The sequence below is a fragment of the Zea mays genome, chromosome 9 (genome assembly GCF_902167145.1).
Source record: "Zea mays cultivar B73 chromosome 9, Zm-B73-REFERENCE-NAM-5.0, whole genome shotgun sequence".
Taxonomy (NCBI): Eukaryota; Viridiplantae; Streptophyta; class Magnoliopsida; order Poales; family Poaceae; genus Zea; species Zea mays.
The window spans coordinates 123,001,072-123,024,743 of NC_050104.1; the positions used below are offsets into that span (position 1 = coordinate 123,001,072).

Here is a 23,672-nt window from a genome sequence, read left to right on the forward strand (position 1 = left end):
AGTGTAAGTTTTCTGCTCAAAAGTCATTCCAAAGGGAATGCAGAGCCAAATACCGCCGAAATAGAAGGCGAAGAAGTTCAAAAGACGTTCCTAAGGGGATGCAGAACTTACACCGAAAAATAAGCGGTGAAGCCGAAAAATAAGCGGCAAAGAGATTTTGATTGTTCCTAAGGGGACACAGAGATTGTGTTTCAGCGTGGGTGTGTGTCTTCGGCATTAGCATCATTCTTTGCATCATATCATTGCATCATCTCGCATAGCATTACATGATACATCATATCACACCAATGACACGAATTGGAAACGAAGTCGATCTTCGGAGAATGCTTTACAAAAATGAAAAGGTGCTAAGGCACAAAGTAAGCTGAGAATTACAGCTTCATCAGCTCTGATGTGGAAGAAGAGATCTTTTGTTTACGAAGCATTGATGTTTTTACGAAGCTTGGATGTTATTTACGAAGCGTGGATATTCTCACGAAGCATAAATATTCTTCTTTTACGAAGCATGAAAAGAAGGGAAGGTGTTTTTTCGCCGAAGGCTCAAAAATGCTAGATCAACTGAAGGTGCCTTCAGCATTATAGCCGGCTCTTCAGCCTTCTGCGTAGGAGGAACAGGTTCTCTTGGTTCAACAGCTGAAGAAGCCTCCCCACCAAACTCAGGCACCATGGCTGGTTCCATATAGCATGGTCGATGGGTAAGGACCTTTAACTTTTGGCCCTTCGGCACAGGCTCGTCTGGAGTGGCCGAAGCAGCAGTTTTCCTCTTCTTTCCCTATCCTCGCAGTGGATAGCGGTAGTTGGGGTAAACAAAGCCAATGGCATCAAAAACTTGTTCAATCTCCTTTTTCCCCGACCTCCGAAGGCTGTGGATAATGCATTATCTTCTGCCTTGGAATATGATCCAAGCAGTTCATCACTTGTAACTTCGATGCATTTTAACCAGTCATCGTTTGGTTCATCGAACTTATCCCTATATCTGAAAGTATACTTCAGCCGGACCAGCTCACGTTCGCTAGACTTTGTGACAGTCTCCTTCGGCATTTCCCAGTTCTCTACAAGCGGCCATACTCTGAAGGCTATATGCTCTTGAATTAAATCTCTTGTACTAATGAAAAAACAGACAGTACCAAATGCCTTCTGGCAAGCTTCCGCAGCATCATCAATTTCAACCTTCGGCCTTCGAAGGCCGAAGCGGGACCAAATGGGGCGCATAATGACTTCCTTAATATCTTCTCTTGCCTTCAAATCATTCTTCACGTAAAACCATTCCTCCATCCAAGCTTCGGGCCATCTTTTCCAGAATGTTGGCACCGGGTAGCTTGCGTCAGTGGCGGACGCAGGACGAAAATTCAGGGGGGGCCAAAAAGACCACATGAGAGACATGATTTTCTAGTTCGCCATGTCCGTCAACCGCATGGGACAAGTCATATCGTTGCGACGAGCGAGATCTAGCTTGTCGAGCGGATTGACGTCATGTAAAAACAAAACAAGGGACGAAGGCGGCAGGAAGGGGCGAAGTCGGGTGGCGTCGCATCGGGAATGGGTCGGCGGCGAAAACAGGACAACGAGCAGACTGGTTTAGGTGGTGTCGAAAAGATTAGAGTTAGACAGGTAGATGCAAGGACTAGACCGAGAGGATCAGACGAGCAGGCTCATAACATGGTTGTTTTATGTCATGTTCTAAACCTTTATAACTAACTGTTAACTGGTTTTAGCTGGGTTGTGGCATCTAACAACTAATATTTATTTGAGGAATATAACTAACAATTAGTTGATCCATTCTAAACCTCTCGACTAATTTTAGCAACTAGCTATTAGTTTTAGAGATTTAGAACAAGACTCTATACTATCTAAAACTTTGATTTTTTTTTCTACACTTAATACTAAATAATCATATACATAAAAGGGTGTACAAAATTGAGGGGGGGCCATGGCCTACTTTGCCCCCCCTATGGATCCGCCTCTGGCTTGCGTTGGGGCGAGCGGTATATCCATAATAGCCAAAATTATTATGATATTGTTCTTTGCCCATGGCCTTCGTCTCATATACAAGTTCGTGCATACTGCAAAAGAATTTCGCGCTTGGCTCCAGCCCCTAGCTTCTCACAGCCCAAACAAAAATACCCATTCTAATAATAGCTTCGGGGGTTATCTGATGAAGGTAAATCTGATAAATTTTCAGCACTTCGACTACAAACCTGCTCAATGGAAATCGAAGCCCAGCTTTGAAGAAACTTTGGTAAATCACAACTTCGTCTTCCTCAGGGGCAGGGACGTTGTTGTCTCCACCAACTCGCACAATAGACATATCCCGAAAGTACCTTCCTCTCATATTGTCAAGATGACTCTGTTTAATTGTTGATTTCCCAAAAATTGTATGACTCGGCCTCCACGGCTGATCCTCAGAATCCTCTCCCCCGCTTTCAGCATCATAATCATCACTGTCACCGGTATCTTCAGACAGGCCTTCCAGTATTTCCTTAGTAATCTTCTCTGTATTTGATTTTGCCATTAACTCGATAAACCCAGCTATGTAAGGATTTGCAGCCTTCTTCTCTTCAAAGAGCTTCTCCTCTTCAGTTAGCTTCATCTCAGCAGCAACTTTCTTGTCTTGAGACATTTTTCCTTCGGAAATGACGAAAATTTGTATTTCTATCTGAAGTTCAGGAAGCTTGAGAAACTAGCAAGCATTAGTGAGCAAGAGCTATAAAAATGAGAAAATAAAGCAAATGGCACAAGCAGCGTACCAAATGAGGTCGGTGCGAGTTCTTATTTATACGTTCAGCACGCTCCAAATTGGGGGGCCGTCCGTCATTGACTGTTGCTATTCTAGCAAAGGGAAGGTGTTTTTTCAGACCTTTGGCTTAAGGCCTTCGTCCATGTTGCAGTCTGAATTCGTTATCTTAAACAAATTAATACTGCGAGGGGCTACTGTTGGGGGCCTTCGTCCTCCAAAGGTCCTCAAAAACGTGATTTAACAATATCTTCCAAGTGTGACATGTGAATAGGTACCTTCGGACTCAGGCTAAAAGAATATATGATGTAAAAAGCATGATCGTGACGAAGGTTGGAGTCGCTCCGAAGCTACGTGCAGGGGAGCTTCGGCTAAATGGCGGAAAAAGGAACCGACTTAAAGGGGAAAAGGCTATCTAGTCCTCATAGGATTGTCTATAAGTTAATAATAAATGTAAAGGGCATGAATGTAATTTCTCACAGGCTACGTCATGTGCCTATAAATAGATGAACAGCACACCCCTACTGTTCACGCTGACTTGTACTTGCTCGTGCGTCACACTTGTACTTTTACCTTCTATCAAGCCGAAGGTACATTTGTAATTCAATATTGTTTCTACTTTTCCATGATAATATAATGAGGATGAATTGATAATGCTATATAATTGTTCATGTTATCTCTTATATTTCATATGCTTATCCTTTTATTAACATATACCGCGATGATGAAGGTATGTCCTTCATGACCTTCGTCTGAGGATCATTATATCCAAAGGGAAATAATGCTTTAAAGGACGAAGGGCATTAACATTTAACATTTTGTGTTGCCTTGTTCTTAATTCATAGCACTTGAGAACAAGTCCCCAACAACTAGCATATGATGTAGGACCAAATAAATCCATGTGAATTAACTCTAGTGGCCTTGGTGTTGACATAAAAGCATTTGTAGGATGTGTATTGGCAACTTGTTTTCCGGCTTGACATGCACTATAAAAGCTTTTCCTTTTTCAAACACAACATCTTTCAAACCCCTAACCATTTCTTTCTTTGGAAGCTTCTTGTTGGGGAAATGATCCCCGGTCCATAGGACCCACCGGCCAGAGAGCGCGAGGAAGAGCCCCTGGTCGCTGGGACCCATTGGTCCGCTAGAAAAGGTGGTTACATCAACCCTAAAAAAACCCGCCCCCGGTCGAGCCCCGCGACACCGAGCCTGGTGTCGACCGCGGTAGAATCTGAAAGGAGGGGCCAGGCATGTTGGAGGGGAACCACTCAAGTGGATCTCGCGCCTGGCCCCAAAATGACCCATCATTAATACCCGACCACATTAACCATGCCTAGCACCGAGCCACAGCACGGACGCCGGTCCACTTCCCACTCATGACCTATGAACCACTTGGGCTGCATAGCACTCATGTTCGATAGGTTGAAGGCTTGGCTTCGCAAAGTGAAAGGCGCTGCATACATGTGAAGGCTACACGGCTCTACGGTGGGGCCCAGGCTATGCCTCGTCACTGTTTGGGCCCATTTGTAAGCCCTTCTTTGGGGTAGGTTCCGTAGTATGTCTAGTTTAATTGTACTTCACACCACTGTAATGACCCCGTAGGGGGCAATATTCCGGGGATGTAGCAGGTAACAGGAGGTATAATGGTACTTGGGGTCCCACCTACCCGCCCGATGACCTATAAATACCCCCGCACTGTACATGGACAGGACACGCATAACAAGACGCTATAGTTCTCTACCTACTGTTTTGTTGTGCACCTGAGCCCTCTCATTACTGAGTGATTGGGCCCACCTACCCACGTGTACACCCGACCGAGTACCAAGTGAGTCTGTTCTTGTGCCCCAACTAGCAACAGGTCACCGGACTGGTCCGTTGGCGCACCAACCGGTTACCCATAGATTTTGTTTTAGTACAGACAATGACTGCACGCCAGACTAGTCTGATCTACCACCAGACTTTGTTCCCAAAGAGTTTGTAAAACTAGATCTTGCCAGCCATGGTGCATCAGACCAGTTCGGTGTGCACATCTGGTGCACTAGACTCCAATACAGAACTAGCCATAGGTTGACGTCACTAGAAGGTCCGGTGAAACACCAGTGGTGCACCAAACCAGTTCGGTGTGCACAACTAGTGCACTGGACCCCCAGTACAGAATTAGTCATTCGTTAGCGTTACTGGAAGGTCCAGTGGCACATATGTGGTGCACCGGACGTGAACTATGTAGAACAGTAACGACTAGTTTTTGGTGGGTTGCTATTTATACCCTATCCAAAAGTCACATTCATTATCTTGCTCCCCAACCACATAGCATTCATTGTGAGAGCTTGCAAGACCTATAGCATAGTGATGTGATTAGTAAAATAATAATCCCACATTTAGGGCCTCATTAGTGCAAGATAGAGCCTTCTAGAGCAGACACTACTCACATTAGACTTATCTTAATCAAGTGAAAGTCTATAGCTTGTTACTCTTGGTGATCGACACCACCTAGACAGCTTATTGGTGATTGGAGCATGATGATGACCCTGGAGGATTTTTGGGGACCCAGCATGGAGTTGAACACGGTTGTGACCGATTCACAATGCTAGAGGGGCGAAGAATCAGCTCGTAGTGAGCACTTAGTTCTTGCAAGGACTAAAGGGGAGCTATACCCTTGCATGTGTGCTCCAACTAGGATTAGTGGAGACTACCGACTCGTCGATACCTCGAGAAAAAATCGTAGGAGTCTTCTAACCCTTGCTTTACTTTATGCACTTACTTTGATCATTTACATTTCAAGCAATTGCCATGGTAGCATAGGGTTGTTCTAGAGCGCCTAGCTTGTCATTATATAGATAGATAGTTTGGTGAAGTTGGGCTTTAAATTAGGACTTAATCTCTTGCAAGAAATTTAGAAAATTACAATTCACCCCCGTCTTGGGCATCATGATCCTTTCAATTGGTACTAAAGATGTGTTGCTCCTAGTTTAGTTTAATCGCTAGAGTAAAGATGTTTGGTGGGGATGGACCTCCTCCCGTTTTTATGATGACGATTTTCCATATTGGAAAATTCATATGGAAGCATATTTATAGGCCATAGACATTGGAGTCTATAGAGCCACCACCTAAGGGTCCCCCAAACCTAAGGATCCCAACAATTGATAGTCGCCTAGAGGGGGGGGTGAATAGGGCGAAACTGAAATTTACAAATATAAACACAACTACAAGCCGGGGTTAGCGTTAGTAATAATAAATGAGTCCGCAAGAGAGGGCGCAAAACAAATCCCAAGCGAATAAGCAAATGAGACACGGAGATTTGTTTTACCGAGGTTCGGTTCTTTCAAACCTACTCCCCGTTGAGGAGGCCACAAAGGCCGGGTCTCTTTCAACCCTTCCCTCTCTCAAACGGTCCCTCGGACCGAGTGAGCTTCTCTTCTCTAATCAAAGCCGGGAACAAAACTTCCCCGCAAGGGCCACCACACAATTGGTGCCTCTTGCCTTGATTACAATGGAGTTGTGATCTCAAGAACAAGTGAGAAAGAAAAGAAGCAATCCAAGCGCAAGAGCTCAAATGAACACGGCAAATCACTCTCACTAGTCACTAGGGTTTTGTGTGGAATTGGAGAGGATTTGATCTCTTTGAATGTGTCTAGAATTGAATGCCTAGAGCTCTTGTAGTAGTTGAGAAGTGGAAAACTTGGATGCAATGGATGGTGGGGTGGTTGGGGTATTTATAGCCCCAACCACCAAACTTGACCGTTGGCTGGAGGCTTCTGTTCGATGGCGCACCGGACAGTCCGGTGCACACCGGACAGTCCGGTGCCCCTGCCACGTCACCACTGCCGTTGGATTCTAGCCGTTGGAGCTTCTGACTTGTGGGCCCGCCTAGGTGTCCGGTGCACACCGGACATGCACTGTTTGATGTCCGGTGCATCGGTATGGGCAGCCCTGACGTCTGCGCGCGCTGCGCGCGCATTTAATGCTGCGCAGGGAGCCGTTGGCGCCGCAGAGAGCCGTTGCTCCGCTGGCACACCGGACAGTCCGGTGCACACCGGACAGTCCGGTGAATTATAGCGCGCCGGCTTCCGAGAATTCCCGAGGGCGAAGAGTTTGAGTCTGAGTCCCCTGGTGCACCGGACAGGTACTGTGCACTGTCCGGTGGCACACCGGACAGTCCGGTGCGCCAGACCAGGGGTGCCCTCGGTTGCCCCTTTGCTCCTTTATTGAATCCAAAACTTGGTCTTTTTATTGGCTGAGTGTGAACCTTTTACACCTGTATAATCTATACACTTGGGCAAACTAGTTAGTCCAAAGATTTGTGTTGGGCAATTCAACCACCAAAAATATATAGGAACTAGGTGTAAGCCTAATTCCCTTTCAATCTCCCCCTTTTTGGTGATTGATGCCAACACAAACCAAAGCAAATATAGAAGTGCATAATTGAACTAGTTTGCATAATGTAAGTGTAAAGGTTGCTTGGAATTGAGCCAATAAAACTACTTACAAGATATGCATGGAATGTTTCTTTCTTATATAACATTTTGGACCACGTTTGCACCACATGTTTTGTTTTTGCAAATTCTTTTTGTAAATCTATTTCAAAGATCTTTTGCAAATAGTCAAAGGTACATGAATAAGAGTTTGCAAAGCATTTTCAAGATTTGAAATTGTCTCCCCCTATTTCAAATGCTTTTCCTTTGACTAAACAAAACTCCCCCTAAAAGAGATCCACCTCTTAGTGTTCAAGAGGGTTTTGATATACCATTTTTGAAATACTACTTTCTCCCCCTTTTGAACACAATAGGATACCAAATGATAAAGACTTTTGGAAAGCACTAAGTTTTTGAATTTGGTGGTGGTGGTGCGGTCCTTTTGCTTTGGGCTCATTTCTCCCCCTTTTTGGCATGAATCGCCAAAACGGAATCATTAGAGCCCTCGAAGTGCAATCTTCCCCTTTGGTCATAAATAAGTGAGTTAAGATTATACCAAAGACGAAGTCCTTTTGCGTTTGAGCTTTTACTCTCTCCCCCAAGGATGAAGTCCTTTTCCTTGATGCTCATTTCTCCCCTGAAGAAGAGAGAGTTGCTCGGAGTGATGGCGAAGCATGAGTTACGGAGTGGAAGCCTTTGTCTTCGCCGAAGACTCTAATTCCCTTTCAATATACCTATGACTTGGTTTGAAATAGACTTGAAAACACATTAGTCATAGCATATAGAAGAGATATGATCAAAGGTATTCAAATGAGCTATGTGTGCAAGCTTAGCAAAAGAAATTTCTAGAATCAAGAATATTGAGCTCATGCCTAAGTCTGGTAAAAGATTGTTCATCAAGTGGCTTGGTAAAGATATCGGCTAATTGATCTTTAGTATTAATGTAAGAAATCTCGATATCCCCCTTTTGTTGGTGATCCCTAAGAAAATGATACCGAATGGCTATGTGCTTAGTGCGGCTATGCTCGACGGGATTGTCGGCCATTTTGATTGCACTCTCATTATCACATAGCAAAGGGACTTTGGTTAATTTGTAACCGTAGTCCCGCAGGGTTTGCCTCATCCAAAGCAATTGCGCGCAACAATGTCCTGCGGCAATGTACTCGGCTTCGGCGGTGGAAAGAGCGACCGAATTTTGCTTCTTTGAAGCCCAAGACACCAAGGATCTTCCCAAGAACTGGCAAGTCCCTGATGTGCTCTTCCTATTAATTTTGCACCCCGCCCAATCGGCATCCGAATAACCAATTAAATCAAATGTGGATCCCCGAGGGTACCAAAGCCCAAACTTAGGAGTATAAGCCAAATATCTCAAGATTCGTTTTACGGCCGTAAGGTGTGATTCCTTAGGGTCGGCTTGAAATCTTGCACACATGCAAACGGAAAGCATAATGTCCGGTCGAGATGCACATAAATAAAGCAATGAACCAATCATCGACCGGTATACCTTTTGATCCACGGACTTACCTCCCGTGTCGAGGTCGAGATGCCCATTAGTTCCCATGGGTGTCTTGATGGGTTTGGCATCCTTCATCCCAAACTTGGTTAGAATGTCTTGAGTGTACTTTGTTTGGCAAATGAAGGTGCCCTCTTGGAGTTGCTTGACTTGGAATCCTAGAAAATACTTCAACTCCCCCATCATCGACATCTCGAATTTCTGTGTCATGATCCTACTAAACTCTTCACATGTAGACTCGTTAGTAGACCCAAATATAATATCATCAACATAAATTTGGCATACAAACAGGTCATTTTCAAGAGTTTTAGTAAAGAGTGTAGGATCGGCATTGCCAACTTTGAAGCCATTAGCAATAAGGAAATCTCTTAGGCATTCATACCATGCTCTTGGGGCTTGCTTGAGCCCATAAAGCGCCTTAGAGAGCCTATAGACATGGTTAGGGTACTCACTGTCTTCAAAGCCGGGAGGTTGCTCAACATAGACCTCTTCCTTGATTGGTCCGTTGAGGAAGGCACTTTTCACGTCCATTTGATAGAGCTTAAAGCCATGGTAAGTAGCATAGGCCAATAATATGCGAATTGACTCAAGCCTAGCTACGGGTGCATAGGTTTCACCAAAATCCAAACCTTCGACTTGTGAATACCCTTTGGCCACGAGTCGAGCTTTGTTCCTTGTCACCACACCATGCTCATCTTGCTTGTTGCGGAAGACCCATTTGGTTCCTACAATATTTTGGTTAGGACGTGGAACTAAATGCCATACCTCGTTCCTCGTGAAATTGTTGAGCTCCTCTTGCATTGCCACCACCCAATCCGAATCCTGGAGAGCTTCCTCTACCCTGTGTGGCTCAATAGAGGAAACAAAAGAGTAATGTTCACAAAAATGAGCAACCCGAGATCGAGTAGTTACCCCCTTATGAATGTCGCCGAGGATGGTGTCGACGGGGTGATCTCGTTGGATTGCTTGGTGGACTCTTGGGTGTGGCGGTCTTGGTTCTTCCTCATCCTCCTTTTCTTGATCATTTGTATCTCCCCCTTGATCATTGCTATCATCTTGAGGTGGCTCGTCTTCTTGATTTTGCTCTTCATCATTTTGAGCCTCATCCTCATTTTGAGTTGGTGGAGATGCTTGCATGGAGGAGGATGGTTGATCTTGTGTACTTGGAGGCTCTTCGGATTCCTTAGGACACACATCCCCGATGGACATGTTCCTTAGCGCGATGCATGGAGCCTGTTCTTCACCTATCTCATCAAGATCAACTTGCTCTACTTGAGAGCCGTTAGTTTCATCAAACACAACGTCACAAGAAACTTCAACTAGTCCAGTGGACTTGTTAAAGACCCTATATGCCCTTGTGTTTGAGTCATAACCAAGTAAAAAGCCTTCTACAGTTTTAGGAGCAAATTTAGATTTTCTACCTCTTTTAATAAGAATGAAGCATTTGCTACCAAAAACTCTAAAATATGAAATGTTGGGCTTTTTACCGGTTAGGAGTTCATATGATGTCTTCTTGAGGATTCGGTGAAGATATAACCGGTTGATGGCGTAGCAGGCGGTGTTGACCGCTTCGGCCCAAAACCGGTCCGGTGTCTTGTACTCATCAAGCATGGTTCTTGCCATGTCCAATAGAGTTCGATTCTTCCTCTCCACTACACCGTTTTGTTGTGGCGTGTAGGGAGAAGAGAACTCATGCTTGATGCCCTCCTCCTCAAGGAAGCTTTCAATTTGAGAGTTCTTGAACTCCGTCCCATTGTCGCTTCTTATTTTCTTGATCCTTAAGCCGAACTCATTTTGAGCTCGTCTCAAGAATCCCTTTAAGGTCTCTTGGGTTTGAGATTTTTCCTGTAAAAAGAATACCCAAGTGAAGCGAGAATAATCATCCACAATAACTAGACAGTACTTACTCCCGCCGATGCTTATGTAAGCGATCGGGCCGAATAGATCCATGTGTAGGAGCTCCAGTGGCCTGTCAGTCGTCATTATGTTCTTGTGTGGATGATGAGTACCAACTTGCTTCCCTGCTTGGCATGCGCTACAAATCCTGTCTTTCTCAAAATGAACATTGGTTAGTCCTAAAATGTGCTCTCCCTTTAGAAGCTTATGAAGATTCTTCATCCCAACATGGGCTAGTCGGCGGTGCCAGAGCCAACCCATGTTAGTCTTAGCAATTAAACATGTGTCGAGCTCAGCTCTTTCAAAATCTACTAAGTATAGCTGACCCTCTAACACACCCTTAAATGCTATTGAATCATCACTTCTTCTAAAGACAGTGACACCTATATCAGTAAAGAGACAGTTGTAGCCCATTTGACATAATTGGGAAACAGAAAGCAAGTTGTAATCTAATGAATCAACAAGAAAAACATTGGAAATGGAATGGTCATGTGAAATAGCAATTTTACCCAAACCTTTGACCAACCCTTGATTTCCATCCCCAAATGTGATAGCTCGTTGGGGATCTTTGTTTTTCTCATATGAGGAGAACATCCTTTTCTCCCCGGTCATGTGGTTTGTGCACCCGCTGTCGAGTATCCAACTTGAGCCCCCGGATGCATAAACCTACAAAACAAATTTAGTTCTTGACTTTAGGTACCCAAACTGTTTTGGGTCCTTTGGCATTAGATACAAGAACTTTGGGTACCCAAACACAAGTCTTGGAATCCTTGTGTTTGCCCCCAACAAATTTGGCAACTACTTTGCCGGATTTGCTAGTAAGCACATAAGATGCATCAAAAGTTTTAAATGAAATGGCATGATCATTTGATGCATTAGGAATTTTCTTCTTAGGCAACTTAGCATGGGTTGGTTGCCTAGAACTAGATGTCTCACCCTTATACATAAAAGCATGATTAGGGCCAGAGTGAGACTTCCTAGAATGAATCTTCCTAATTTTGTTCTTAGGATAGCCTGCAGGGTATAAAATGTAACCCTCGTTATCCTGAGGCATGGGAGCTTTGCCCTTAACAAAGTTAGACAAGTTCTTAGGAGGGGCATTAAGTTTGACATTGTCTCCCCTTTGGAAGCCAATGCCATCCTTGATGCCAGGACGTCTCCCATTATAAAGCATGCTACGAGCAAATTTAAATTTCTCATTTTCTAAGTTGTGCTCGGCAATTTTAGCATCTAGTTTAGCTATATGATCATTTTGTTTTTTAATTAAGGCTAGGTGATCATGGATAGCATCAACATTAATATCTCTACATCTAGTGCAAATAGAAACATGCTCAACATTAGATGTAGAGGGTTTGCAAGATTTAAGTTCTACAACCTTAGCATGCAACATTTCATTCTTAGTTCTAAGGTCGGAAATAGTAGCATTGCAAACATCAAAATTTTTAGCCTTAGCAATTAAATTTTCATTCTCTAATCTAAGGCTAGCAAGAGATGCATTCAATTCATCAATCTTAGCAAGCAAGTCAACGTTATCATCTCTAAGATTGGGAATTGAAACATTACAAACATGTGAATCAACCTTAGCATTTAAAATAGCATTTTCATTTCTAAGGTTGTCAATCATCTCACGGCAAGTGCTTAGCTCACTAGACAATTTTTCACATTTTTCAACTTGTAGAGCGTAAGCATTTTTAACCTTAACATGTTTCTTATTCTCCTTGATTAGGAAGTCCTCTTGGGAGTCCAAGAGATCATCCTTTTCATGGATGGCACTAATTAGTTCATTTAATTTTTCCTTTTGTTCCATGTTAAGGTTAGCAAAAAGAATGCGCAAGTTATCCTCCTCATTTTTATCATCCTCATCACTAGATGTTTCATATTTAGTGGAGGACCTTGATTTTACCTTCTTTTTGCCGTCCTTGGCCATGAGACACTTGTGGCCGACGTTGGGGAAGAGAAGGCCCTTGGTGACGGCGATGTTGGCGGCGTCCTCGTCGTCGGAGGAGTCGCTTGAGCTTTCGTCGGAGTCCCACTCCCGACAAACATGGGCATCGCCGCCCTTCTTCTTGTAGTATTTCTTCTTCTCCTTTCTTCTTCCCTTTTTGTCGTCGCCCCTGTCACTGTCACTAGACATAGGACATTTTGCAATGAAGTGACCGGGCTTACCACACTTGTAGCAAACCTTCTTGGAACGAGGTTTGTAGTCCTTCCCCTTTCGTTGCTTGAGGATTTGCCTAAAGCTTTTGATGATTAGGGCCATCTCCTCATTGTCGAGCTTGGAGGCGTCAATTGGTTGTCTACTTGGTGTAGACTCCTCCTTCTTCTCCTCCGTTGCCTTAAAGGCCACTGGTTGCGCCTCGGAGGTGGAAGGCTCGTCAAGCTCGTTGATCTTCTTGGAGCCCTTAATCATGCATTCAAAACTCACAAAATTCCCGATAACTTCCTCGGGGGTCATTAGTGGATATCTAGGATTCCCACGAATTAATTGTACTTGAGTGGGGTTAAGGAAAATAAGAGCTCTTAGAATAACCTTAACCACTTCGTGGTCATCCCATTTTGTGCTCCCGAGGTTGCGCACTTGGTTCACCAAGGTCTTGAGCCGGTTGTACATGTCTTGTGGCTCCTCCCCCTGGCGAAGGCGGAAGCGACCGAGCTCCCCCTCGATCGTTTCCCGCTTGGTGATCTTGGTGAGTTCATCACCCTTGTGCGCCGTCTTGAGTAGGTCCCAAATCTCCTTGGCGTTCTTCAATCCTTGTACTTTGTTGTATTCCTCCTTGCTTAGGGAGGCAAGGAGGATGGTTGCGGCTTGGGAGTTGAAGTGCTCGATTTGGGCCACTTCGTCCGTGTCATAGTCCTCATCCCCTATTGATGGTACCTGTACACCATACTCAACAACATCCCATATTCTTTTGTGGAGAGAGGTTAGATGAAATCGCATCAAATTACTCCACATAGCATAATCTTCACCATTAAAAGTTGGTGGTTTGCCTAATGGGACGGAAAGTAAAGGTGTATGTTTAGGAATGCGAGGGTAGCGTAGGGGGATCTTACTATACTTCTTGCGCTCTTGGCGCTTAGAAGTGACGGAGGGCGCATCGGAGTCGGAGGTCGATGTTGATGAAGTGTCGGTCTCGTAGTAGACCACCTTCCTCATCCTCTTGTGCTTGTCGCCTTTCCGATGCGGCTTGTGGGAAGAAGATTTTTCCTTCTTCTCTTTGTGGTGAGAAGAAGATTTCTTCTCCTTCCCTTTGTTGGAGGAGCTCTTCTTCTTCTCCCTCCTTTTGGTGCGGGACTCTTCCGATGAAGTGCTCCCGTAGCTTGTAGTGGGCTTTTCGCCGGTCTCCATCTCCTTCTTGGCGTGATCTCCCGACATCACTTCGAGCGGTTAGGCTCTAATGAAGCACCGGGCTCTGATACCAATTGATAGTCGCCTAGAGGGGGGGTGAATAGGGCGAAACTGAAATTTACAAATATAAACACAACTACAAGCCGGGGTTAGCGTTAGTAATAATAAATGAGTCCGCAAGAGAGGGCGCAAAACAAATCCCAAGCGAATAAGCAAATGAGACACGGAGATTTGTTTTACCGAGGTTCGGTTCTTTCAAACCTACTCCCCGTTGAGGAGGCCACAAAGGCCGGGTCTCTTTCAACCCTTCCCTCTCTCAAACGGTCCCTCGGACCGAGTGAGCTTCTCTTCTCTAATCAAAGCCGGGAACAAAACTTCCCCGCAAGGGCCACCACACAATTGGTGCCTCTTGCCTTGATTACAATGGAGTTGTGATCTCAAGAACAAGTGAGAAAGAAAAGAAGCAATCCAAGCGCAAGAGCTCAAATGAACACGGCAAATCACTCTCACTAGTCACTAGGGTTTTGTGTGGAATTGGAGAGGATTTGATCTCTTTGAATGTGTCTAGAATTGAATGCCTAGAGCTCTTGTAGTAGTTGAGAAGTGGAAAACTTGGATGCAATGGATGGTGGGGTGGTTGGGGTATTTATAGCCCCAACCACCAAACTTGACCGTTGGCTGGAGGCTTCTGTTCGATGGCGCACCGGACAGTCCGGTGCACACCGGACAGTCCGGTGCCCCTGCCACGTCACCACTGCCGTTGGATTCTAGCCGTTGGAGCTTCTGACTTGTGGGCCCGCCTGGGTGTCCGGTGCACACCGGACATGCACTGTTTGATGTCCGGTGCATCGGTATGGGCAGCCCTGACGTCTGCGCGCGCTGCGCGCGCATTTAATGCTGCGCAGGGAGCCGTTGGCGCCGCAGAGAGCCGTTGCTCCGCTGGCACACCGGACAGTCCGGTGCACACCGGACAGTCCGGTGAATTATAGCGCGCCGGCTTCCGAGAATTCCCGAGGGCGAAGAGTTTGAGTCTGAGTCCCCTGGTGCACCGGACAGGTACTGTGCACTGTCCGGTGGCACACCGGACAGTCCGGTGCGCCAGACCAGGGGTGCCCTCGGTTGCCCCTTTGCTCCTTTATTGAATCCAAAACTTGGTCTTTTTATTGGCTGAGTGTGAACCTTTTACACCTGTATAATCTATACACTTGGGCAAACTAGTTAGTCCAAAGATTTGTGTTGGGCAATTCAACCACCAAAAATATATAGGAACTAGGTGTAAGCCTAATTCCCTTTCAACAATCTTGTGGGTTATGAGGCTAACTATGAGAAGTGGGATGCAAAGGCCAAAATCACCCTCTTTAGGGGCCTTTACAAAGATGTGTTTAATAGAGTCCGAAATCATAAGGATTCTCATTATCTTTGGTCTGACATTTGTGCTTTACATGAAGGGACCAAGAGTGAACGTGAGGAGCGTTATCACATTCTGATGAGAAAATTAAATTCATTTAAAATACTTTGTAATAAAAACATCAATGACATGTACTCATGACTTAATATCCTTGTAGAAGAAGTGTCACACCCAGGTTCCAGGGACCCGGGCGCAAAATCGTCTCAAATGTGCTAGGACCAAGTCTCACACATATGATGACTCATGGTACATAAATGAATGTCACATCATTTATATATAACGGAAATTAGTAAAAAATAGTTAAATAATTACATCATATGAAGACAACGATCCAGCAACCACTAATGACTAGGAGACGACAGCCTAGACTGTGACGGAACATTAGGCCCACCTATAGTTGTCCTTGTCCAACGGACCTTGAACAACCCTGTAGATGCACATAATCACTCAACAAGTTTGGTATCTGTATCCTTTTCCTTGCCCAAGAGCGTTTCACCCGTCACGCAGATATTACAACACATCGGAGGAACGAATGAGCGGAAGCGAATTACAATAACTTAATTTACATTCATCAAAATATAGAAAGAGTGTTATAGTTATTACAGAACAAGGGTATATGAGTGCATAAGTATTATTATTACAAACTTGGGAGGCAAAAACCCCTCCCGCATAAAAGTATATTGTTTTTCAAAGGGGAGGCCATCATCCTCCCGCAACCACTTCACTGCTGAGATTCTTCTTTGGGCACCACCTTAGTGCAAAAATAGCAAAAGTCTGTTGTTTCCTCACCTACAACAACATGGGTTCGAGAACCCTGAGTACGGAGTGTACTTTCGCAAGTCTTACCCGTCAAAATAAAAGACTCTCAAGGAAATGCTAGCTTAAGGGAGTCAAGGTAAGGCTTAATCAAGAATCAAGACTCTGTTTTGCATAAATGCTTACTAATAGTGGATCCTTAAAAATCTAGTTTTATTAGCAAGTTAAGTCATTACCTGTCACTAGAGTTCTTTCTACCCTAGTTCAAGCACTTGGCCTATACTAGCCATCTTTTATCAACCCCTTCTTGTTTATTGGAATGCTACGTGTAGGGCAGTGACCAAGTCTTCATGTCCGAGAAGTAACGACGATCCGAATCGATTAATACCTAGCTGGGGATCTCCAATCACATGATATATGTAGCACTTAACCCTTGCATATGTCAACCCACCACGAGGGTTCTAAAGACCAGACCGGGTTCACGCCAACCGAGAGCACAGATACACAACCGTCCAGCCTCTTGCCATGGAGGGTACACGCTACTCTCGCCATCTCTCCACTCCCATTGCGTGTTGGCCTTTCTGGTATTAGTCTGCCCGAGGCAAAGCTTACCCATGATGAGGCATGTGACCAGTTAAAAGGTCCTCAATCATCAAGTCTACATCGAGACGGTCCTTAATCGACTCAAACGGAGACACTACACCGAGACTCTCTTCTCGTGCAAGTCACCCGCCCGGTCTCAGCTTTATCATTTAAAACCCAAAGTTTAGTACCTGGCAGAGGTACATCTTTTCCGATGTTGAACCCATCATGGCCATGATGGATCCACCATCAAGTTTTATTTTTGAAAACATAACATCCACTGTGAAGCATCAGCTTTTTGGTTTAAAACAAAACATTTGCTTTTCTAAAGTAGAACTAAGCATTAGAAAACATTTTAATAAAATAGGTAATCAAGGAATGGTAAACAGTTCCAAGGAAGGAAATGTAGCAATTGGTTTAACACACAACTCCTATCACCTAATGCATCATGTAAGGTGATAAAGATTTAAAAACAGCAAGGAGGTGGCAAATCCACCGGGGCTTGCCTTGTGTTGTAGGAGAGTCGGGCTCTGTTCCACAAATATCAAAATAGAAACAGTTCTCGGCAGGTGGATTCTCTATCGATGGAGTAGTCTCTTCCTCTTCAACAGTCACTTCTTCTTCGTTTTCTATATATAACCATATATAACCATGAATGCTCATGTAATGCTTATGAAAATGCAATAATAGAACAGATACACCAAGTTGTATCTTGAATACAACTTTCCTTCACGGTGCTCTAGGGAAACTAGGGTCTTCTAGGTCAACAGCCTAGTAGGGTTAGACAGTTTTACCCTAAGGGCTAGGGTTTTGGGTTTGAGACTCAAACAATGGCCAAAGCATATCAAACTTTACCCATGGGTTCTAAGTACCAAAATAAGTTCACCCAAAAAGTTTTATGATTTTTGGAGCTACTAAATAATTCCTATAATTCCAAGAGACTTGGTTTTGGTCTTCTTAAATACTACATAATTCCTAGATTGGACTAAAAATCTTGGAACTATTTTTATTAAATACTAGAGAAATTTAGGAGCCCAACAGAATTGGTCTCATATTTTTATATCATTTTTCCATAATTTTCTATGGATTTCCTAAGTCTGGCAGAAAAGGAAAAACGAAAATAATGAACAGTGTTGGGCTGAAAACTAGCCCAAGTCAGCCCGCGTCTAGGCGAAAACGCGCCCGCGCGCGCTCGCCCTGACGTTTTTGCGCAAAGACCCTGAGAAATAAAAAAAAACAGAAAAGAACCCACACACTGTTTCTATGTGTCGCTGACAATTACAAAAAACCCCCCATACTTCTATTTCTTCACAGTTCTTGGTCCACGACGGGGCCATGCCGAACACCAGGCCGGAGCTGCGATTTCACGGCGATGGTGACCCGGTCAGAAGGCAACAAGCTTATAAACATCAAGCACAAGTCTATTCGAGCAAAACCCTCACTTAATTCGAAAGATTTGACCCTAATTGAAGCTTGTTCATGGTCACGGCGGCGGAAAGACCCTGGTGAGCGTGTTCTGGACAACTAACAGCAGTGGTGCTAAAATTGAAGCTCGGGTGAGCTTCACGGGTTCACCAGAGACTGTGTACATGTCTAAATTTGGACTGAACGGGGACGGGAGAGTGGGTCAACAGAGACGGTGTCCGCGACGACGTTCTACGGGGCGACCTGGTGTTCCGGGGTTTAGGCTTAGGTAAAGTTCAATTGACTGATATTGTGAGAAACATGAGGCTAAAGGCAAGCCAAAACAAGAGGCAAATGGGTAAGTACTGACCCGAGGAGGGCTGCCCACGAATGGGTCCTTCACGGCGGCGGAGGTGACCAAATTCAAGGAAATCCGATGATCGTGGTCGATAGGGGATGAAACGGGATGGTTAGTGTGCTATTAGCTCCGTAGCTAAGGGGCGAAGATCAGTGCACGGTCAATTTGGACGACGGGGGTAAGGGCGCGGTGAATTTATAGGACTGGTGATCAACGACGGCGATCGTGGTTGTAACCTTCACCGGACCTCGCTGGCAATCAACGGCGACGTCGGGCGCGGTCCTTTTCTAGGGGTTAGACACGTCTTGCTGCGACAGTAGCACAGTTAAATCAACGATGCCGTGGATGAACGGAGGGAAGCGACGCCGGCGACCAGGTATGGCCACAAGGGCTAGTGGCCGCATGGCGGCCGGGATATGTGCGCTCCACCGTGGCGATCTTACCCAATCCATGAATATCGCTGCGAAGAGATGCCCCCCGAGCGCCCGACTGAGACGCGGTGCGAATCACGGCGCCGATCGGTGCCGGCAGCGAGGTGCTCCGCACCTGGGATATTTCTGTTACTGTAGTATTACAATTGTTCTTCAGAGCACCTGACCGAGCACAATTGGGGGCGATTTGCTCCAAAATTTGTGTGGCGAGTTGATCATTCATCTATATCAAAGTTGTTGATCTACAATCCATCTTCAATTTTGTTATAGCATCCCCAGTCAAATTCTCATTGGATCTTGCTCAAATTTGATCCCAAAGTTCGGCCAATGTCACTTGTGGCCATATTTCAGTTCAAAAGCTAACTGACAGCCCGATTTGAAGTCCTTCTATCTTCAATTTTTGTACAATACCATGTAACACCCCAGGTGTTTATATTCCGTTCGACATCGAGTACAGATTTAAGCATGTGATATCAGTGAATAAGACGGACACTAAAGTCTAATCATCTTCATCTATCACGATTTTAATATCGCATCTGTTTCGTCTGTCGCGAATGCAACATCGCTTTTGTTTTCATCTATCTGGGTTCTTCCTAAATTTTCGTGATGTCCGGAACATAGTTGTTCCGAAAAATCGGTGCGTCCGATGATTATCTAAAATTCATCGCTCACGCGAATACGAATCCGGAAGCCCGACCCACTCGAATAATTTTTATCGTCGGACAAATTCATTTGAACTCGACGACTAAAATATTCGGGGCAAAATAATTGGGATCGCGCTTCGTCTGAGTGAAATCATGCACGCGAATATGATTCAATTTATTCGTCCGTACGCTGTTTTGACGACGAAATCGTGTATACATTAGCGGCTCTGGTTTCTGCTAATTTCGGTCGAATCACGCAGAGCAGATTAAAATAACAAAGCCGAAATATGTTTAATTCGGTCCGTTGCTTTTCGCCTTGATTTAAAAAGGTGAATTAACGATACGAATTCATCCGACTCCCGAGTAAACTTAAACCAAATTAAGTGTCGGCCGATTCAATTTGCTATTTCAAAGTCCGAGAAACTAATATGTATAGCCCAAGTGTCATTTTAATTTGATCTATTTGACTTTCGCCTAAATCGTAACACTAAAACTCGGATTAGGTTTTTCGGCTCGTGTCGCACTAATTAAGTCTAGTGTGAGACTAATTAAATTTACAATTATTCGAAAACTTTATGGTTTAGATTCTAATCAAGTTGAGTCGGTGCTACTAAAAATCAAAATAGTGGTTGCTTTGGAAATGTGTATTACGGAGTAGAGAAATCGTATAGGAATTGAATAAAAAAAACTTCTCAGATTTTGTTTTCAGCCGGCGTCGTTATCCTGCGCCGCTCAACTCTGAAAAACAAAAATCCCACCGGTCACCGCCCCCTTCTCTCTGATTTTTTCACGCGTTGGCCACAGCCTTATCTTCTGGCCGCGCGCCTTCTTCTTCCGCACAAATTTTCCAGCTCCCTCTGCGTTTCTCTCTGCTCGCCTCGGCCTCCAACTCCGGCCGTGGTGGCCACCGGAAGCGTGTCTCCCGGCCCCGGCTCAACGGTCTGCGTTCTCCCTGCTCTCCCAAGCTGCGCGCCCCTGTCCTGTTCCCTGCGCGCGCTGTTCCTGCTCGCTTTGGCGTCCGCGCCATGGGGCCCTGCGCTCGTCGCGACAGACTCCAGTCCTCCTCTACCGAGCAGCTTGCCCAACCTTCTTCTCCCTACACGCCGGAGCTCGCCCAGCCGACCGAAGCTCCAAGCTCCAGCCATGGCGCGTCCTCGCTCCCTCTTCCCTGCTCGCCGGTTCTCCTTGCCGAGCTCCCCTACGTGCTGATCTCTGCGCTGCGGCTTTCCTTTCCCCAAGCTCCTCCAGCCACGCAGCCCAGCTGCTTCTTCCTCCTCCCGGCGTTCTTCCTGTGCCGCGCGCCCTGCCCATCTCCCAGTCCCAGCTTGCCGCACGCGCAACTGCTCCTTCTGCCCAGCCGCCCCGGATCTTGCTTGGCCATAGCAAGTTCCTCCCTGTCCTCTGCTCGCGCTGCTCCAGTCGGCCGCGCGTCCAGCTTGCCCTGTCTGCACGCCGCGCTCCCTTGTCGTGGCTTTCTGCTTTCTCGTTGCGCGCATAGCGTTCCGTTGTTCCTGCACATGCTGTCGCGAAGCTCCCTGTTCAGTTCGCCTCCATCACATTGTCGTGGGCGCGAAACTGCTCGCAGTCGATATCAAATCCATGACGCGCGTGTTGGACACGATAAAACGCTGCGTGTGCTGGTGTCCGAACTCGCCCTGGCCATGGCGCTTGGTATCGTGGTGTGCTTTTTCTCTGCGCGCGTCCTCTTGTTAGCTGTCGTGACTACCGTCAAATCATCGGAGTCGTTCAACTCGCCGATCACATCTTGGCCGGTCGTCGATTTCCTATTCGTCATGGTACAACACCGTTATTAAATCTGGTCTCCAACCCGCCATGACGTTCGTCGTCCTCTAGTCCCAGTTCGACCCATCCGTGCGTTCGCTCTTCGTCCATCGGGCTTCACGCGTGCTCGCATTTGTTGTCGAGCTGTTGAACCCGTCTTTCCTTGCTCGTGACTTCGTCATCGCCAGAGCCCTCACTAAATTCGTGTCCTCGCGAGCTTGCTCCAGACTTCAAGCGAAGGTTGTCGTCGTTCGTGCATCCCCAAGAAATCCCAAGCGTCGAATGAAGATGAAGCTAGCAGCGTGGTATTCCCTAAGTGCTCGACACAAGAGCTGAACCAGAATCCTTGCCGTGTTCGCGGATAGCGCGTCAGATTTAGAATGGTAAGCCAATTCAAAATTTCCATTAGCTTAATTATTGAAGTAGTTCGATGAATATGATGTGTTTATTTTCATGATTTTGAAGCAGTCGCATCACGATAGGATTAAATATATGTGAAGTACGATAGAGTTAGTAATGCGAAAGATAGATTAATTTAAGTAATATTCGGGCGAGCTGATGACGAAAGAAATAAGCTTAGTATTCCTATTAGCTAGTTAATAGAATTTTCTAGTGTCGTTATGTCAATTTGATAAATTGATATAGTCGATGTCCTGCATAATTAGTTAGTTTATTCTAGGTATGATATTCTATGTATGTTGGTCGATTTCATGATTTGAATGAATGTTGATTGCTATTTCGAATATTTAGGATTAAGTAACATCGATATATCTGTTTTAACCAAAATCTAGGGTCTGTCTGATAAGTAATGCGTATAAACACTTTAGGTCTTTTAGTGCTAAAGTTGGAATTGGTATATTGTATAAAATATGCTTGGTTATAGGTTATAAGTGTTTCATCCTTTTTAGCGTAGATTATCTATCTTGTACTATTTATACTCGTTATACTCGTGCTCATACATGTGCATCATGCATCTCATGAGGTACGATAAATAATCGCGTGATGCGGAAGAAGAGCCAAGTCGACCCCAAGCGCGGGCTAAACCGCATGGTGATGCGGATGGACAAACCGGAAGTTGGATAATCTGAATGAGTGTCAAGCCAAAGGATACTCGCCAAGTGGTCGCCACCTAACAACACTAACCTAGTGTTACTCAGGCAAGCCCCGGTGCATTTGCCACCTCCTTGATGTTTTAAAATCTTTATCACCTTGTTTGATGTATTAGGTGATAGGAGTTGTGTGCTAAACCGTTGATGCATTTCCTTCCTTGAAAATTGATTTCCCTTCCTTGATATCCGTTTTGAAAAGGAATTTTATGATGCTTAGCCTTGCTTTAGCATACAAAAATGTTTTGTTTTAAAACAAAGGTGATGCTTCAGTGGGTGGGAATATTTTCAAAAATAAATTTTGATGGTGGATCTGTCAAAGGCCTTGATGGGTTCAACATCGGAAAAGATGTACCTCTGCTAGGTACCAAACTTTGGGTTGTAACTAATAAAGTTGAGACCGGGTGGTTGACTTGCACGAGAAAGGAGTCTCGGTGTAGTGTCTCCGTCTGAGTCGATTAAGGACTGTGCCGATGTAGGCCTGCTGACAGAGGACCCTTTAACTGGTCACATGCCTCGTCATGGGTAAGCTTTGCCTCGGGTAGACTAATACCAGAATAAGATAACACGCAATGGAAGTGGAGAGATGGCGAGAGTAGCGTGTACCCTCCGTGGCAAGAGGCTGGACGGTGGTATATCTGTGCTCTCGGTTGGCGTGAACCTGATCTAGTCTTAAGAACCTCGGTGGTGAGTTGACATATGCAAGAGTTAAGTGCTACATATGTCGTGTGATTGGAGATCCTCAGCTGAGAATAATCGATTCGGATCACCGTAACTTCGCGGTTATGAAGACTTGGTCACTGACTTACACATAGAAATCCAGTGAACTAAAGGAATGATGAAAAGATGGCTAGTGTAGGCCAAGTGATTGAACTAGGGTAGAAAGAACTTTAGATGCAGGTAACTTTACTTAACCTGACAATTAAAAGATGGATTTTAAGGATCCACTCATAGTAAGCTTTTCTGCAAAACAGAGTCTTTGATTCTTGATAAGCCATACCTTGAATCCCTCTAGCCAGCATACCCTTGAGAGTCTTTTCTTTAGTCAGGTAAGTCTTGCTGAGTAATTCCATACTCAAGGTTTTATTCCCTGTTGTTTTTCAGGTTTTAACTTTGTGCTGCTGTTGATGGTGTTAAATGCCCGTGGGCTCGACCTTCTTATAAGTCTAAGTAACTCTCCTATACTTCTTATGGAGGATGGTCACTTGAGCTAGCATATATTTCAAACTTATACTTTTGCAATCACTCCGATAAAATAATGTAAATTTTTTGTAACTTGTAAAATTTGGTAATAAGATTT

At 45.0% G+C, this 23,672-nt stretch overlaps 1 protein-coding gene across 1 annotated transcript; it reads right to left on the reverse strand.

The window, feature by feature from the left end:
- Positions 1 to 20,285: 20,285 nt before the first annotated feature.
- LOC100384086 (uncharacterized) lies at positions 20,286 to 22,383 on the reverse strand. The gene has a single exon (NM_001176683.2). The coding sequence runs from the start codon at positions 20,978 to 20,980 to the stop codon at positions 20,291 to 20,293; it is 690 nt and encodes a 229-aa protein (NP_001170154.1). The 5' UTR covers positions 20,981 to 22,383; the 3' UTR covers positions 20,286 to 20,290.
- Between the last annotated feature and the right edge of the window lie 1,289 nt (positions 22,384 to 23,672).